Source organism: Dendrobates tinctorius, unplaced genomic scaffold, assembly GCF_039654945.1.
Source record: "Dendrobates tinctorius isolate UK_male_01 unplaced genomic scaffold, ASM3965494v1 ptg000133l, whole genome shotgun sequence".
In the NCBI taxonomy this organism is placed as follows: Eukaryota; Metazoa; Chordata; class Amphibia; order Anura; family Dendrobatidae; genus Dendrobates; species Dendrobates tinctorius.
Window position 1 is genome coordinate 7,174,884 of NW_027361801.1, and position 19,977 is coordinate 7,194,860.

Consider the following 19,977-nt stretch of genomic DNA (forward strand, 5'->3'; position numbering starts at 1 on the left):
TGTGACGGTTTCAGTAATGAGGGACAATTTTGCACTATGCTTTATGTCACCTCAAGGCAGAGTACACTGGCAGGATGACAGAGTGTGAAAGATTTGTGCCCTTAACCAAACTTGTGTACCTTCTGTACCAACAGTATATACCTTTGCCAACCAAAGTTGGCTATCTTGTCATGGTCTCTATTTTTAGCTTTAGGCCACAGGTGTGTACCTGGTTGTGTTTTATGCAAAGTATTTCACCTTTTAACAAAAGTTGTGTACATTGTTAGGAAATCACCAACAATAAACACAACTTTTCAGGTGAAATACTTTGCTTGAAACACAACCAGGAACACAACTGTGGCAAAAAGCTAAAATTTACCCACAGTTATATACCTGGTTTTGAATACCTTTTTACCTTTTAAATACCCTGTATTTAACCTTTTTTTAAAACATATTTCGCCGCAGAAAGAAATGACAGACAACCAGTGTAAACAATAATTTAACTTTTATTTAAAATATTTTTTTTTTGTAAACGGTTTTTAAAGTTAAAAAAACTTTTTTAATAAAGGTTTGAAACCAACTGGGCATTTTTATTACAAAACACATCATAAATCTGTGTAGTGTGGGGTGGAAATACTGCTGGAGGGGCTGCGGGACACTTCGACAATGGGAGTGTGGAGAGAGGATTGGGATCGTGGTGGGGAAGGAACAGTTAGAGGTGATGGTGTGGAAAAAGCTACAGAATGGGTGGACATGTGGGAGGCAGAAGAGGTGGTGGATGGTGGAGTGGAGGGTTGGGCAGGGACTGTAGGAGCAGATGATGTTGATGGCAAGTTGTATGGGGAAGGAGTTTGGTACGGGGAAGGAATTTGGTACGGGGCAGGTTGCTGGAAGTGGGGAGGTTGCTGGTACTGGGGAGGTTGCTGGTACTGGGGAGGTTGCTGGTACTGGGGAGGTGGATGGTATGTAATAGGAGGGGGAGGATGGAAAGTGGCTGGAGGGGGTGCAGATGTAATAGGAGGGGGAGGATGGAAAGTGGCTGGAGGGGGTGCAGGTGGAGGAACTACTGTGGTGGGAGGAGGAGGTTGGGAGGTAACTTGCTGGAGAGCACCGTGGCATGAATGCATTACATGCATCTGCTGGGTAGGAGATAGCGTTTCCATGCGCTCCACAACAGACCTGAAAAAGGTGTGGTTTGGCGAAGATCTTGCTTCTGAATGCATGGTTTGCAGAAGTGTCTTCACCTCCAGAATGCTGGAGTTGATCTGCTGAAAGCCTGCGGAGATTTGCTCTGACAAGGCTTTTAGACAGTTCTGGAAAGATGCATTCAGATGCAAGAACTCTGGCGCATAAGTCTTTTCCTGACCCCTCTGCCGCTGCCGCCCAGTACCCGCAGGTGTACTAGAGGTGGCAGGGGCAGAAGGGTGGGGTAAAGGGAAAGCGATCTCCTCACCAGCAGCTTCATGTAATGTAGGCGGCCACGATGCTCCTGTGCTGGTGGATGGGACAGATGGGTCGAATGTGTGGGAAGGCTGGGAAGGTGCAGATGTACCGGGGCGGTCGAAGTGTCCCTCGGTGCCGGTCTCCTCAGGGATCGCCTCAGAAGGGTCCAATCGTGCAGGCTCCCAAGTGCTGCTCACCGTGCTGTGGAAAGAGAAAAAAAAACAATTAAAATAGTGACATGGTATGGCCCTGGCTGAAAAAAAAAAGTTACATCTAACATTTTTTTTCACATGTGGTGTGTAATATTTACCTTCTAGTGACTATTGTTTCCCGGAGGAACGACAGGGCTTGTGCATACTTGTACTTGCTCCTGCGTCCTCCAGATCCACTCGGGGCCCGCATCTCTTTATTGAACTCCTTCTTGAAACGATCCCTCACAGACCGCCACCGATTCACAATTCTGTTCCCTGAAACGAGAAAGGAGTGGTTAGTATACAACATCAGTGTTTCCCAAACTCCAGTCCTCATGGTCCCCAGGGGTCATGTTTTTAGGATTTCCATAGTAAATAGAAATCTTGAACACATGATCCGTGGGGACCACGAGGACTGGAGTTCGGGAAACACTGGTTTACATTAAGCAACCGGTACTGTATATACTTACGCTCTTTAATCTGGGCCCGAGCATCGAGGTCCTCCCAGCGGCCCACAAGGAGCGAACAGATTTCCTCCCAGAGCCGTCGGGTAACGATCAGGTCAGCGTGGCGGCGGTCAGCCATATTCCAGAGCGGCTTCCTTTCTCTGACGAGATCGATGAGGTGGTCCACATCGATTCCTCCATCCTCACCGTCAGAGTCGGGAGCACGCTGTGAAGGCTGTTAAAGAAAAAGACAAAAATAACATAATTAGCCTCCACAAAAGAAATGAAATAAAAAGTGCAAAAAAACAAAGCAAAAATATTTATACTTACACGCTGGTGACCGCTGCGTTGCTGTCGCCGACGACCCTGGAAGGCACTGCGAGGACCTCTTGGCCGAGCACCAGATTGGGAAGACTAGAGAAGAAAACAAAAAATGTTATGTCTTTGGATGTAGGCATTTGTTTGCTGTGTGTGGTCTGCAGAACATTGTTTTCTATGTGTTGTGTGTAGTGTGATTTTGTGTTTCTGCGTTTGATGCCAAAATCTTACCAATTGTGAGCCCACTCCAGGTGTCTGTCCACCCCTTCCTTCTTCTTCTGGGAGCTCCTCTTCATCTTGTGATTCCTGTTTTGAAATAAAAGGCAATGAATAGACATATATTACAGAGATGATGGATTTTGGAAATAAAAACTTACCGTCAAACGCTGACGATGCGAGGGAGGGCTCCCAGAAGAAGATGTGCTGTCTTCCTGCTGGCCAGACTCCATGGCTGTGGGTGGTATTCCTGCTGCTGCCATTGCTGCATCTATTGGGCGGCTGTTGAATAAAGAGAAACAAAGGGCCAATGAATATCTTGATATTCCATGGCCCTAGTTTGGAGGAATGGGGGATTTGATAATTACCGTCTCTCATCTGCTGCTGGACTCCCCTCCCGTTGTTCAGCATGCTGCTCCAATTGGGGTGGTGCTGATGGTGCAGCTGCAGATGTCTCCTGCCTTCTCCTGCGCCTGGTTGCTGTCTTGGGTGGCATGTTGGGTGTGGCTGAGGGTCCCACTGTCTTGCTTTTATATATGTCTTGTGGGCAGAGCTACTGAGCATGCTCAGACCAAAAAAACCGGATCCGGCTGTCGCCGGATCAGGCGCATTGCGGCTCTCATAGGCTTTCATTGTGTGAAAAATCCGGCGTGTCCGGCTTTTTTGCCGGAGACAAAAAACGTTACAGTAGCCGTTTTTTCCAGACGCCGGATCGCGACACATTGCCGGATCCGGCGAAAACCGGATGAAACGCATGGCCATCCGGCTCGATCCGGCTCTAATGCAAGTCAATGGGGGGAAACCGGATCCGGCATTGCATTTCGCCGGATCCGTTTTTTGTCAAAAGCGCCGGATCGCGCCTGACGGCGAAAACCTGATGTGTGAAAGAGGCCTTAGTGGGCCCTGTGATTCCAGCCTCCGAGGACCCGGTTGTCCCCATTTGCCACCTGGCCCCAGCGGCTGTTGAGCTGCAGAAATCATCGGCCGCCTCTGATCCACGCCCTTCCTCGGTTAAGTCCCGCCCACCGGACTCCAGGGCTCGTGCCGGACCCTCTGTTTGGGTCGCAGGAGTTATAGAGAAGAGGGCCAGGGCGCAGGAAGTCTGGAACCTGCTCCATGAGAGGGGAGGGGCTGGCATGGCGGCTGCACGACCCCCGGGACGGCTCGTTTATACTAACTTGCAGAAAGGGACACTTCTTGCATTCTGGGAGCTCCACGGTTGTGGGGTCCCTTACTACTGACCACCGGAAGGAGGATTGAACTGTCAGGAGTTCGTATCACCGTTGTGCAGATTATAAGGACAGTTGCATTTAAAAAAAAAAAAAAAGTTTTGTTGTTGTTAACAAATGCAATTATTTTCTTTCTCTCTCTTTTCTTATGTTCCATGTATGGAAAGCAAACGTAAAGTTGATTGCCTGACAGAGCGGGGATATGTAGAAGAGAGGGAGAGCCATGTCCAAGGAAGGGGGAGGGAAAAGGAGTACTGGTGATGTTTACTGTTGGATGTTGAGTTTTAAAGCAAAAGAAAACGAAAAAAAAATATAAAAATGGGTACTTGTGCTATTATAGAGTTGTTTGATGTATAATATGCAAAGTAAATGCAACAGGTCCGGGTAAGGGAAGGTCTGCAGGACCAAAGGAAAGTGTGAGATCCGGAAGGGATCTAAGAGTTGAGGAGGTCTGGGAGACCGGGACGCCGACCATGACCCGTTATTGAAAGAAAGGAAAATGAGTTGGAAGACGTGAGAGAGACAGACCGTCCTAGGTCAGGTCCCCAACACCACGGACACCCCTGAAGGAGGAAGGCAGGCGCCGGCAATGATCTGGTAGGTGTGTGGACTCGATCATGGCGTACCGGATAGTGAAAGGTAACAGAAGGGGAGAGTAGGGGAAGGTACATGCCATAGAGAGAATATGGGTGTACCTAGCCCAATTTGAAAAACGTTGTCATGTGGCGTGCGCGCTGGTGAGTAGCAGTAGGCTGCTCAGAGCATAGTGCTCCCAGTATGGTTCGGCCCCCGCAGATAGTGGGTTTGGCTCAACAGCTGGTCCGACAACAGAATGTAGGTGTAGCTTCAGAACGACGAAGGCAGGGATGATGATTGTCGAGGACGACAATGGACAAAGGAAGGAGGAGTGTGGGGAAAGTGACCTGACGGACGGACTAGTCTGAGTGAAGAAGGAAAGGTTTGCACAGTGTAGGTAGGTGTACAGTGGGGAAACAGCTAGGAAAGTGTAGTGGACGTGCAGTACCTTGGGTTGACCATTAGATCGCAGGAAGGAGTGTGAGCAAAGGACTTGACAGCAGCTTAGGGCTTTAGAAACCGTTGGTCATGGGGGGCGTGGTGACAGTTGGAGTGACAGTTTCAAGGAACCGGGTGAGTTATAAATTCTGAGGGAGGGTTCCAGAAAGTTCCAGTCCCCAGGGGGAGCTCAGGTGACAGGAAGACTGCGACAGTCTGTGCGCTCTGAGGAGAATCCGACCAGGGGGACTGAGGAGAGAGAACGTCAGGGGGGTGGTCTTGACAGGAAGGTACCGCAGAAGAGACGTGGCAGTGGGTGCAGGATACCGCATTTAACACGACGACTGACCAGTGGAAGCGCTGATGGTTTATGGGCCTAGGGCGGCCACAGTGATGGACCTGTCAGGAACATCAAACACTGAAGGAGGGACGGTAGGTACGTACAAATACGTCCCTGGTGGCAGTGTGAAAACGGCTCTGAAATCGTAGAGCCGACAAGTGAAGCGAAGTGCGGTGTGTTGCGGAGGCCGTCAGGTGAACGGCAAGTAAAGAAATAAACTAGGACCTGTTGTACCCAGTAACTGCCTCCATCTTGTCTCTGTGTCATCTCTGAGCGGTATAAAAGAGGGACCACCCCCCAGCTCGGCTCGGCCCACCACCGACTCTACAGTTGCTATGTGTCCCCCAGGATGTGCTCTGAAATGTATTAGATCCGCTGGAGTGGCTTGTGATCACAGCAACGCATCTGTGACTTGCAGGGCAGAATAAAAGTAAGTTCGAACCTGGTCAAGCTATTTGGACCAAGGAGTTTGTTTTGAAAAACCCGGTATGGGCTTTTATTTTTGAAACGGACTGCAGGAAGGTAGTGGGGTCCGGTCCGTTTCCTCCAGCCTAGGTCTTATGAGTGGCCTATGGCCACAGGTTGGAAAAGGAAAAAAAAACCCTACAGGGAGGATTGATTTGGTCAGTGTTGCTCTGGTGAGGAAACAGAGCAGGTGATCTGCAGAGCACGCCCTGTGTTAGTTAACACAGGGACAGCGGAGCCAAAGGTACTGGCAACCCTCCCTGTATACCCGGCAGTACGTCGCTCATGGCAACTGCCCTGGACTGGGGTTTTGTTTATCCGGCTGCGATCCGCAAGATACGGCGTGCTGTGCACTGAGTGATTTTTGTTGGACATTAAAAAAATTTCTGTTTTGAACTTGCTTGGGTCACTGCCTCATAACGGCACAGCGTGGACACCGCTGCTTTACAATGGGTTTAAGGTCAGTCAAGTTTGCTGTCCAATCAAGCACAGTGATGCTATTGTTTTTAAATGGCTGCGCTGACTTTGTTCTTGATAAAACACAGTGTACCTAGACTAGCAGATGACATGGCTCCCCAAACCATCAGTGATTGTGGAAACTTCACACTAGACTTTAAGCAGCTTAGATTGTTTCTATCTGCACTCTTCCTCTAGACTCTGGGACCTTGATTTCCAAGGTCTAGAATGAAGTATCCACAATCAATGATGGTTTCGGGAGCCATGTCATCTGCTGACCAAAGTCAGCGCAGCCGTCTACCAGGAAATTTTAGAGCACTTCATGCTTCCCTCTGCTGACAAGCTTTTTGGAGATGGAATTTTCATTCTCCAGCAGGAATTGGCACCAGTCCACACTGCCAAAAGTACCAATACCTGGTTTAAAAACAACAGTATCACTGAGCTTGATTGGCTAGCCAAGTCCTCCTGACCTTAAACCCATAGAGAATCTATGGGGACTTGTCAAGAAGAATATGAGACACTAGACCAAACAATGCAGACGAGCTGAAGGCTGCTATCAAACCTGGGCATCCATAAACCCTCAGCAGTGCCACAGGCTGATCGCCTCCATGCCACGCCACATTGACGCAGTAATTAATACCAAAGGAGCCCTGACCAAGTATTGAGTGTATTTACCGAACAAACATTTCAGTAGGCCAACATTTCAGATTTTAATGACTTTTGGGTTTTCATTAGCTGTAAGCCATAATCATCAACATTAACAGAAATAAACATGTGAAATAGATCACTCTTTTTGTAATGACTATATAATATATGAGTGTCACTTTTTGTATTGAAGAACTGAAATAAATGAACTTTTTGATGATATTCTAATTTTGTGAGATGCACCTGTATCTCTGAATAGTGGACAACCTGTATTTGAGCCCCAGTAATCTAGACAAATAACATGAATAATAAAAATCATAACACAAACATGTCAGTGCTCCTCAGGCTGTAAAATTAACCTTTCTCTAATGAGGTCAAACTAATTGAATGACTGTGGTTTCGCCTCAACCAAGAATGAAAACAATGAAAAGCAAGGTATAAAAAAAGCTAGCCGTCAGCTGAATTATCTTGCTCATTTCTATTGAGACATTATTACAAAACCAAGCCTGTGTAAATTATTTTACATTTCTGAGGCCTATCCAAATACACTATGTACAGTACATGTGTAATATTATCACATGAAGCAGAGGGTCAGGATTTCTATTCCGGTAAACTAGTAGGAGAACTATGAATTATTCATTGGGAATGATACATAAATACTTTACACCTAATATATGTATTGTGGATATAATGCTAGCTGTATCTGTCAGATAATCTGCCTAGTATGTAAGTCTGTACACGCATAGAACCTGCATCAGTCTGAAACCAATGATAGTAACTCAAAACACACCCCCCATTTCAATGAGGCATCTGGACCAAAATGATGATTTTTAATTTTTTTGTTATTTCTCTAATTTTAACATGCCTTTTTTAAAGGGGTTGTCTCAAAAGAGTCATTATTACTAGATCATATCACTATATGCCAGAACTCTGATTCTGAGTGATAGTAGTGCTGTGCCATTTCTTCTCCATTCATGATCTGCCTTAATTCTTGAACTATAATTTTGCACGATCATGTCTGCTCAGAAAAACAGTATGGAGTAGAAAAGAGACTGAAAGTGGTGCAGGATATATAAATCATTCTTGTTGAAAGGAATCTGTCACCAGGTTTACCCAATATAAAGTATTTTAGGATGCTGTATGTCCCCAATCCACTATGCAAGGCACAACACAACATAGTAACATAGTTATTAAGGTTGAAGGAAGACTTTAAGTCCATCTAGTTCAACCCATATCCTATCCTAACTTGCCCTAACATGTTGATCCAGAGGAAGGCAAAAAAAAACAATGTGGCAATCAGTAAGCTTCACATTGGGGAAAAAAAAATCCTTCCCGACTCCACATACGGCAATGAGACTAGCTCCCTGGATGAACGGAATATCAAGGAAACTAGTGTATATAACCTGTAATATTATACTTTTCAAGAAAAGCATCCAGTCCCTACTTAAATTTTAGTATTGAATCACTCATTACAACATCATATGGCAGAGAGATTCTTAGTCTCACTGTTCTTACAGTAAAGAATCCGCATCTGTGAGTATGCTTAAACCTTCTTTCCTCCAGACATAGAGGATGCCCCCTTGTCCCCGTCACAGGTCTACGAGTAAAAAGATCATTAGAAAGGTCTTTGTACTGTCCCTGCATATATTTATACATTGTAATAAGATCACCCCTAAGCCTTCGATTCTCCAAACTAAATAACCCCAAGTGTAATAACCTGTCTTGGTATTGCAGACCCCCCATTTCTCTAATAACCTTGGTCACTCTTCTCTGCACCTGCTCCAGTTCAGCTATGTCTTTCTTATACACCGGAGACCAGAACTGTACACAGTATTCTAAGTGTGGTCATACTACTGACTTGTATAGAGGTGCAAATTGCCTCTTCAGAGAAAAAAAAGGACTTGAACTCTATAGCGCCACCTGTTGGTAGTAGCGATCCTACAAGTAACAATCAACCCTTTAACGTGTCTTGTAATATGACTTAGGATAAAAGCCAAATCAGAATCTCAATTTGCAGACACGGTGTTTCAGGCTATTGGCTCTCGTCAGTGCAAAGTATGAGAACTGATTTGGCTAGGTGAGAGGCTCTGGACTGAGGTCTAAGGGGTAAGGTTTCTCCTTGTGGAGAGTGACATGCCAGCTCTGGCTTGTCAAGGTAAGGAGGCTTATTCGTCCTGCAATGCTCCTCTGGGAAAATAATATGCAAATTGCCTCTTCAGAGAAAAAGAGGACTTGAGCTCTATAGCGCCACCTGTTGGTAGTAGCTATCCTACAAGTCACAATCAACCCTTCAACGAGTCTTGTAATATGACTTAGGATAAAAGTCAAATCAGAATCTCAATTTGCAGGCACTGTTTTGAGCTATAGGCTCTCGTCAGTGCAAAGAATGAGAACTAATTTGGCTAGGTGAGAGGCTCTGGACTGAGGTCTAAGGGGTAAGGTTTCTCCTTGTGGAGAGTGACATGCCAGCTCTGGCTTGTCAAGGTAAGGAGGTTTATTCGTCGTGCAATGCTCCTCCAATGCACCTTGTATAGAGGTAAAACTATGTTCTCCATTAGCATCTATGCCTCTTTTAATGCATCCCGTTATTTTATTTGCCTTTGTAGCAGTTGCCTGACACTGGCCACTAAGGCTGCATTCACACATTGCATTTTTTTCCCGTTTTCGTGGCGGTTTTTAACATGCGTTTTTGCCGCGAAAATGCAAAAAAACAGCATTCCATGCAATCCTATGGGATTCCGCAATGCTGTGCTAATGCTGCGGATTTTTCCGCAGCGGAATCGCATTGCGGAAAAATCCGCAGCATACTCATTAATTTTGCGGAATCGCGGCGATTCCGCCCACATAGGAATGCATTGTTCTGCTTACTTTCCACATGTGGCTGTGCCCACCATGCGAAAAGTAAGCAGAACATTTGGGGATGGTACTCACTGTCCAGAGGAGAGGAGACAGTCCTCCGGGCTCTGGGTACCATATCCCTGTAAAAAATAGAATTAAAAAAAAAATCGTCATATTCTCACCTTCCGATGTCCCTCGCAGCATCACCAGGCTACAGCAATGCTGCCGGCAGGTCCCGTTCCCAGTGATGTATTGCAGCAATGACCTTTGATAACGTCATCAAAGGTCATTGTCACAAGGCATCACTGGGAACGGGACCTGCCAGCAGCATTGCGATGATCGGGAACGCTGCGCGGGACGTCGGAAGGTGAGAAAAACATGATTTTTTTTTTTTTTTAACATTAGATCTTTTTACTACTGATGCTGCATAGGCAGCCTCAATAGTAAAAAGTTGGTCACACTCGTCATCCACCCATACACTCAGGTCTTTTTCAGTGACAGTTTTGCCCAGTGTTTTACAATTAAGCACATAATTAGACATCTTAATTCTTCTGCCCAAGTGCATGACCTTACATTTATCCCCATTAAAGCTCATTTGCCTTTTATCAGCCAAAGCATCTAGTTTACATAAATCTTCCTGTAATATTAAATTGTCCTCCACTGTATTGATTACCCTGCAGAGTTTAGTGTCATCTGCAAATATTGAAATTCTACTCTGTATGCCCCCTACAAGGTCATTAATAAATATGTTAAAAAGAAGCTGGCCCAATACTGACCCCTGTGGTACCCCACTGCTAACTGCGACCCAGTCTGAGTGTGCTCCCTTAATGACCATCCTTTGTTTCCTATCCCTGAGCCAGCTCTTAACCCACTTACATATATTTCCCCCTACACCCATTGTTCTCATTTTATGTATCAACCTTTTGTGTGGCACCGTATCAAAAGCTTTTGAAAAGTCCAAAGTAGTAGTAGAGGGGGATCTCATTGTCAAGATAGCAGAGCACCTACATTGAGGTTCAACAAAATTTATTTAAAAAAATTCAAAATTTTAAAAAACATATAAACACTTCTTTTCCACAAAAATTATCTATTCCATTTCCATTTTATTGGGTAAGTGTCTTAAAAAAATGATACATGCATATCTAAGAATTATTGTGTGCTAGACAACATAAAATAAAAACTACAAAGCAAAAGCTGAATTAATATTTCTTCTCTTCCACCATCCTGCCCCATTTCCGCCCTCAAAAAAAGATTTATAATCACCATAAATCTTAAGGTTGTGTCTTTCTGTGAGTATCTTTTAAGTATTTTATTGTGCAAATAGTATATAGTACTGTAATGTAACTGTCACTCTCATATCGACCACAGGAGCATGACTTTGTTGTGACTTGTGATTCAGGCCCATGGGAAGAAGAGCTGACAATCTCTATCTCCCATTTGCTCAATGACCCCCTTCTGACCAGAGAGTCTTTGATGCAGCCTGGTTTGGCATGACAACCTGTGATCTGCAGGAGTCCCCTGTGGTTGTCATTACTAGACTTCTATGAGCGCTGCCCTGTGGCAGCATTTTAGCTGCTATCTGTAGCACAGGCAATCGGATGATCACAGCTTCTAATCTCTAATGGAGACTATTGATGCCAATAAAAATTAAAAATAAGTTTTAAAAATATTAAAAAAGTATAAAAGTTCAAATCATGCCCTTTCGTCCCATTCGAAATCAAACAATATTAAAAAGTATAAATATTTGGCATCGTCACGTTCGAAATTGCCCAATCTATCAGTATATAAAAAGAATTAAACTACTTGGTAAACAGCGTAACAAGAAAAAAATCAAAATGCCAAAATTATGTTTTTTTGGTCGCCGCAACATTGAATTAAAATGCAATAACATGCAATCAAAGCATCGTATCTACCTTAAAATGGTATCAATAAAAACATCAGCTGAGCATGCAAAAAATAAGCCCTGCCAGATAGTGAAAAATGGAGATGCTACCGGTCCTGGAAAATGGTGACAATTTTATTTATTTATTTTTTTTTACAAACTTTGGATTCTATTTTTCACCACTTAAATGAAAAAGAAGCCTATACATGTTTAGTATTTACGAACTCACAATGACCTGGAGAATCATAGTATAGTGGCAGGTTAGTTTAGTATTTATTGAACATGGTAAAAAAAAAAAAAAAAAATCTTCAAAAAAGGTGGAACCAGAAAATTACAGGCAAGTGAGCCTTACTTCTATACCAGGAAAGATCTTTGAACAAATTATTAACCCCTTTACCACCTTGGGTTTTTATGTTTTTGCGCTTTTGTTTTTTTCTCCCCTTCTTCACAAAACCATAACTTTTTTATTTTTCTGTAAATATAGCCATGTGAAGTACTGATTTTTGTGGAACGGGTTGTAATTTTGATTTTACCATATAGTATACTGGAAAATGGGAAAAAATCCAAGTGCGATGAAATTGCAAAAAAGTGCAATTCCACAATTGTGTTTTGAGTATTTTATTTACCATGCTCACTAAATGCTAAAACTGACCTGCCGTTATGAGTCAATATAGACCCTTTAACGAGCCTTGCCACATGAATTAGGATAAAAGCCAAACCAGATCTGTATCCTAAGTCACGGGACAAGGCTTGTTAAAGGGTCTATATTGACTTTTAGGATTGCTACTTCCAATAGGTGGCACTAGAGTTCTAGTCCTCTCCTCTCTGAAGAGGCAATTTGCATATTTGCCAGAGGAGCATTGCGGCTTTAAGTCTCCTCATCTCGGCATGCTTAGCATGTCAATCTCTGCAAGGAGAAACAATACTTCTTGGATATCGGTCAGACGCCTCTCTCACAGCCAAACCAGAGCTCACGCTTTGCACTGATGAGGAGCAGTACCCCGAAACACAGTATCTGCAAATTGAGATTCTGGTTTGGCTTTTATCCTAAGTCAAGTTAAAAGCGTCAACACTGACTTTTAGAATTGCTACTTCCAATAGGTGACACGCGTTCTAATCCTCTTCCTCTCTGAAGAGACAATTAGAATATATGTAGTACAATTTCCTAGTTTAAAAAAATGTTTGGAATCATTCTTACTTCTGTTTTTCTCTTCTCTTTGATTTTTTTAGGCATTTCAATGCCAATTCCTGTTATTGGCCTTCAGGATGACTCCAGAGTTTTTGTGAATGGAAGCTGCGTGTTGAATGATGAAAATTTTGTACTCCTGGGATCCTTTGTGGCATTTTTTATTCCACTTATTATAATGGTATTTACTTACTGCTTGACCATTCAGGTTCTTCAAAAACAGGCTACTGTATTCATGTATGAAGAAGTGCCAAAGCAGAGGAAGAACAGCAATAGTGGCATAAAAAAAGACAACAACACAGAAAATATTTCAATGATCCAAAATCACGAGGCAGCGTCTCACTTAAACTCACCGGTCAACAAAGAAGGGGCACTCTTTCGAAAGGGAACGATGCAATCAATAAACAATGAACGTCGGGCTTCGAAAGTCCTTGGCATAGTCTTCTTCTTGTTTCTTATCATGTGGTGCCCATTTTTCATCACAAACATCATGTCTGTACTTTGTAAAGAAGCTTGTGATAAAGACCTCATGGTAGAACTACTGAATGTATTTGTTTGGGTTGGTTATGTTTCTTCGGGAATCAACCCATTAGTCTACACACTTTTTAATAGAACATACCGAAGAGCTTTTTCCAACTACATCCGATGCCGATATAACAATAGCAAAGGGACAGTGATCCAGCAAAATCAATGCCATCATAATGCAGCATCCACTGTCTTGTACAGCAAAGACCTTAATTTAAACCATTACAGGAATGGCAATGAACTTACTAGCATGGAAATGGATGAGACGGAGGAGGCAATAGAAATGCAAGCCGGGACTTCAGAATTATCATTAAACAGTTCTAATGTTGTAAGTGAACGAGTTAGCTGTGTTTGAAGCAAGGTCCAATAAACCTTCACTCTTAGGTCAGTTTCAAACGTTTGTGTTAAATAAAAATATATGTTATATGTTATGTCGAATTCAGAATGATGAGAATTATGTAAATATTTGTTCATAAAAAAGAAAAGAAAAAAAAAACTTTTTTAAGATGTTTCTGCAGTCCAGTGCTTCAGTCCAATGATCCATGTATTGGTTCATTTTTGAATATAAAAATAGACAAAATAGTGAATATTTTGGTTCAATAATTGGCAGAATGTGATGGCCATCTCTTTAATTGCATGATAAATCTGCTTCAAATAAATCATAGGTTGATATGCTAAAGATATTAAACAACTGCATAAACAAAGTGATTCATTAAACGGAGACTCAATCGAAGTACCCATCACTGCTTAGACTATGTCTGTCTTCCTTTATTTTTCAGATTCATGCCTTTCGAAATGAAGAATTTGTGGTTTTATTTTTTATTTCAAGATGCGTATTTCAATATGTAGTATATTAGAAAGGGTATTAAAAGTTATTGGAGTAAATGTGTAGCCAGCATTATAGTCAAGTAGCCTTTAAAGGGAATCTGTCACCTGGTTTTGGCGGGCTACTTAAATGAGGTCTGTCCAGTTCGATGGGCAGTGTTTCGGATCTTTGCCGCCTCCCCATCCTTGGCCGCCGTCCGCAGTTTTTTCATGAATAGGAGTAGGTGTCCGCCATCTTTCGCGCATGCGCTAAGCATTCTTGGCTTGCGCATGTGCAGTATGCTTTACCCAACTGCAGGCAAAGCCGAAAAGCCTTACTGCGCATGCGCCAGTTAGCTAAGCCCCGGAAGTATTTTGCTGTGTTCCGGGGCCTAGTTAACCGGCACATGCGCGTAAGGCTTTTCGGCTTTGCCTGCAGTTGGGTAAAGCATACTGCGCATGTGCGAGCAAAGAATGCTTAGCGTATGCGTGAAAGATGGCGGACACCTACTCCTATTCATGAAAAAACTGCGAACGGCGGCCAAGGATGGGGAGGCGGCAAAGATGCGAAACACCACCTATCGGACCGGACAGACCTGATTTAAATAGCCCGCCAAATCCAGGTGACAGATTCCCTTTAACATGGTAGCACTTATGGGAGGCTATTTCCCCCATGACTGAAGGTAATCTAGCCTAGTCGGTAGGATATATGTAGCTAAAGGGTGTGAATATCAAGCAATCAGACCATGGTGCCATATAGAGCTAGTCATGCACCTTAATAGCTGTAGGCGCAATGCCAAAGGGCAATACTACCAACACCCATACACATACATGGCATAATGGACATGTATTGTCACACCGAGCGAAATTGGAAGGTCAAGTCAGCATCCATCTAATGAGTATGACCCAAATTCACTAAGAGGACCTGCCTACATTTTTAAAACATCCGCAAATGTGAGAGTGATTACCCAAAGAAAAGTATTACAAATGACACATGGTACATGGCGGCCCAAAATTTTTTTTGTGTGTGTCTATAAAATGTATTTGCCTACTTCAAATAAATGCATATTTATTTTATTTGCTTACACAAAGGGAATATGTCACAAGAGTTTTGCAACCTAAGCAACATAATCTAGAAACAGAGAGATCCTGATTCCAAGGATGTGTCACTTACTGCGCAGCTTGCTTCAATTTTGGTAACATCACTTTATAATTATCAGGAGATTTTCCTTAGAAAACTAGTTTGTCTGCTGTTTATTGATCCTCCATATTCATGGCTCTATATAACCCTTTCCTCACTACTGATTGTCAGCTTTCTGCCTATGCACAGTGTACACAGAATGCTGCCAATCAGGTTTTTGGGTGGGGTTTTACAGAGAACTGCTCGATTAGCAGCAGATAAAATTGTGATTTTATCCAAACTGCAGCAATCAGCCCAGTAAGTGACATATCCTTGGAATCAGAGACTTTGTCCATACAGTATGCTGCTCTCAGATGGGATAGCAAAAAACAAATTACGTTTAAGAGTTAACAAAAGCAGAGTGAAATTTTATTCTGAATTTTGCCACTGGACCCTATGGTTAGTTGTTATGGGAGGGGCTACATTGACTCAACTCCCTATGGTACTTTAAAATCTCATTTTTTTCTATATAAAAGCATTTTCTGAATTAAAACAAAACTTTTCTGACAATTTTGCACAGGACTTCAGTTTCAACTCAGTGATAGACTGCAGAGATGACCAGTCAACTTGGCAGTGAGCACAATAAAAATCCCTCCGTTATGAAGAACCAAAATGATTTTTAATCACAAGTCAGTTGCAAAGTTGGACTTTGCAGTATGACAATAATATAAGCCTTTAATGTCTTTAGAAACCCTTTTGGCGTCCTCTGCAATTTACTATGTATGAGTCTATGTATCTTTAGGTCAGAGTGCCCGTGCTGTGCCTACAGCCTAAATCACCTACAATGGGCTTCAGAACTGGAGAAATGGAAAACAATAAACTGGTCAGCTCAACTGCATTTTCTTTTATATCAAGTGGACGGTTTGGTACATCTCACACCAGGGAGAGTGATGGCACTGGGAAGCACTATGAGACGAAGGCAATGTTATACACTTGTCCCTGAGCTCTGCTTCCTTCCCTGGGTCCACTGCCCTCTGTTGTGCTCCATAGCAGATTTTGAAAGTTGCTCAGCATGGATCAATGACACCATCTCCCTAGACTTATCTAAGGCCCATTGACACACACACACACACACCTGTGTTTTGGGATTAAGACTCCTAGTTCCATGTTTGGTGTGCTCCACCATCTGTGCTTTTTTGTGTCTGTGTGTGCTTGTATTCATCCCTGCTGCTGATCCTGAGATTCCTAGTCAGCCTTTACAGTCCGCACTGTCTACATGCCTTCTTGCTTGGTGCATAGATGCCCAGAGTCCACACCACTCCATCATTTTCTTCTTTCAGCGCACTTTAAATGTAAGTCCCCTGCTCCTAGTCATATACTCACCCTCCAGCATCTTCACCATATTTTGGCACCACTCTGGTCCCGCGGCGGTACCATCTGGTGAGCGCAGCTTCTGATTGGCCCAATGTCAGAAGCTACATCACAAGCTCTCAATGCAAGTCTATGAGAGCCGGAACAAGGCTCTCATAAACTTGCATGGAAAAGTGACCTCCGCACCACTCCATGAATCATTGGAGTAGATCACTCTTCACCGGAGACCGACAGGAGTGATGCTGGAAAACAGCTGAGGATGAGACAGGGGCAGGGGAATTTAATTTAAATCACCACTCCAGTGGTCCAATAAAAGTAAAAAATGCTGGACTGGTGCTTTAACACATAGCACCTACCTAACCTAAACAATGCCAATCTCGTAATCTTAACATTGTGGTTAATGTTTTGGTCCCTACAGGATGCCTTGTGGAATACATGTCATAAACAGGTAAGAATGTACACAATATTAGGTTTTTATGTTAAGGCTTATCAGTGCTTAGGACAATGTTAAATTAGATGGAACCTTCACTTTCAAATATTCTTAATAAAAGGAAAATAGAACTTTTTTTTTTTTAATGTATGCCACTATTATAAATTTGAAAATGATGTGCCCCTTGTGGCACCACTCTGCTATTGCAGGTAATACATTGTGTTATATCTATCACATCTGTTATTAAATATAAAAAAATATAATTTAACAAGTTGACATTAATTATACTGTAGATAATTGCCGATTAGTGTTGGTTATATGACCATACCACAAATTAGCCCTGACTGCAACAGAGCCAGTCTACAAAATGCTGCATTGATAGCAACCCCTGCACATTTATTTCGCCTGAGGATTCTAAAGGCACATTGGTTTCACTTAATACAAAATGATGATAATTTAATTAAGTTCTCTCTGCCATTTATTTCCCATGTATCATTCTACTCATGCAAATGTTCAACTGCGCAAATTTCAGGCTGTCAAACAAATAAGGTTTCAGCTGCCGACATTGCTTTAATTTATTAAAGAGACTTAATTGAAGTCATTTTTCTTTAGCCTTTTTTGTCCAGTCAAAAATCAGACATACAGGTCTTGCAGCTCTGCAAATATTTATGAGAATGAAATTATTTTGCTTCTAGAAAGTGCAGTTTACATGCAAGTCTGAAATAAATATGGGTCATTAAAGTTGTGAAATATTTATTAAAACTTCCTGTGTCTGTCTAATGATAATTACAGCACAACATGGCATCTTCTAATCATTAGTATTTGTTTTCTTGAAGTTATTAATACATTCACTTTATTCCAAGGAAGTCATCAAGTCGCAAAGTCAGTCGATATGATAGCATAGGTCAAAATAACTATGGAGAGAATATGGCACAACTATTGCTGTAGATGAGGGTGCTCAAGAAGGGTTCCATATCCACTAGTAAAAAATAATAAACTACTTCATGGCACTCCAAAGTGAAAATGATAGTTAAAACATTATTGCAAGAAAAAGCCAAACAAAAATTGTAAAGTTTCAGTCCCTATATTGGGACCTTCATCAGATGATTATTCTGTCTTCTGCTGCAGAACGATCTAATGGAGCATCTCATCCCCTGCCTTCTCCATGAGATTGACCTGCAGCAGGACACAGAAGAGTCATCTGATGAAGGTCCAAGTATAGGGACCGAAATGTTACAGTTTTTGCTTGGATTGCCTTATGATAAAGTCTCAAAAATAATTTTCACTCTGGAGTGCTAAGAAGTACCTTTTTATTTTTTACAATAAGTCAAAATAGTTCAGTAGATGCAACATTATTTTTCCACATTTCTAAATTATAAATTCCAGCCTCATAAAATATTACTTAGTTTCTTTTATCAAAGAGTCTTCATCTCTCTCTGTTCTGTAGTACCACTGTGGGATCAGTTTGGTGAAATAAAGAGATGATTGGATCTGACGAGATTCAAATTTGCAAAATCTGCTTGATTTTACTGGAAAATTTAACTTGCAGTGAGTTAATTCTCCATGAAAGGAATGTGCCTTACTATGCTCTGGAATCTAGAGAGACCCACATATCACAGTAAACTGGTCCTTGAATACTCTTCTTAGCACCGATGGACATTTCAATTCACCCTAGGTTTAGACTTCCCAAATCTAGTTGCATTTGGAAGTCCCGGCCTAGTGTGCCAGTACGGTCACATCATAGCCATAAGCTAACAACATGCGTGAGCAGAGAAGTCCAAAGCCTGGTCTCTGACAGAAGTATGGCCCAGGGCTTGTGTGTGCAGTGGTGGTAAGAAGAGGGAGTGAGGAATCTTCGGGGACAAGCATGCAGTGTAGGTGGCTGGAAGGTGAGTATTATTTTTTTAATTATTTCTTCTAATCCTATCTCCATCACTATATGATTTTGTAAAATGGTGGCCAGCTTACCGCAATGTTGCTGGTTTCACGCACAGTGAATCTGCTTTCTTGAGAATATGCTTTATCTTCTGCATGTTCTCAATAAAGCAGATTCACTATGCGTAAAATGAACAAGATTGTGGTCACTGGGGCATTCCCGTGAAGTTAGTGTAAGCCGTGGACTGGGGTGGGTTCCCCAGGATACAGCGAAGTCGTAGACAAGGAAAGCAGTAAACACTAAACTTGTCAAATGAACTTTTACTGTTAAACTCAGCCTGAGTGCGCTTCCATCAACCAACAAAATGCAACAGGTTACTTCACACACAACCGGCGAGAACTCACCTGGACTCTGTAAGTCTCTAATGGTTTAGCAAGCTGAATCTGATGGGCACTGATGCATTCTAGTACCTGTATCTGCCTCTCTGAGTTTGGTGCCAAACTATGTACATGCACGTTCCCATCGTGATCCTCATGGTGGGCCTGAGCTCAGGACTTAACAACCTGTGTCTGGTCACTGTGTTGTTGCAGAGATGAATTTGCTTGGATGATGGCTGTTTGATCAACGGATGCCGAGTTTCTAACCAGTATCACAGCTGACTTGCTGGAGGGCCTCTGGGTGCATCACGGATTTCGGGTCTTAGAGATTTCGGTTTCCCTACTTCCCGTGGAAGTCGTCACACCAAACTACTCCCCTCTCAGTGAAACTGGAGCAGGACGGTATCTTCTGCTACCCTCCCTCGACCCATCCTATGTGTCTAGCTATCACCCAATATCTCTTCTCCCTTATGCCTTAAAACTACTGGAACAGCATGTCCATCTTGAACTGTCCTCCCACCTCTCCTCCTGCTCTCTCTTTGACAGCTTACAATCTGGCTTCCGACCACATCACTCAACCAAAACTGCCCTAACTAAAGTCACCAATGACCTACTCATTGCCAAGAGCAAGTGACACTACTCTGTCCTCCTTCTCCTGGGCCTTTCTTCTGCCTTCGACACTGTGGACCATTCCCTCCTGTTACAGATTCTCTCATCTTTTGGCATCACAGATTTGGCCTTATCCTGGATCTTGTCATATCTAACAGACTGAACATTCAGTGTCTCCCTCTCCCACACCACCTCCTCACCTCGCCCCCTGTCTATC

General features: G+C 42.8%; 1 protein-coding gene across 3 annotated transcripts in view; it reads left to right on the top strand.

The window, feature by feature from the left end:
* The window catches only part of LOC141048077 (5-hydroxytryptamine receptor 2A-like), a 1,077,348-nt gene extending 1,063,432 nt beyond the window's left edge, over window positions 1–13,916 (top strand). For all 3 annotated transcript variants that reach the window (XM_073543452.1, XM_073543450.1, XM_073543453.1), the window contains one exon: window positions 12,693–13,916. In XM_073543452.1, the coding sequence (XP_073399553.1) occupies window positions 12,693–13,528 (836 nt within the window). In that variant the 3' untranslated portion in view covers window positions 13,529–13,916. The remainder of the gene's footprint in view (window positions 1–12,692) is intronic.
* The last annotated feature ends 6,061 nt before the right edge of the window (window positions 13,917–19,977 follow it).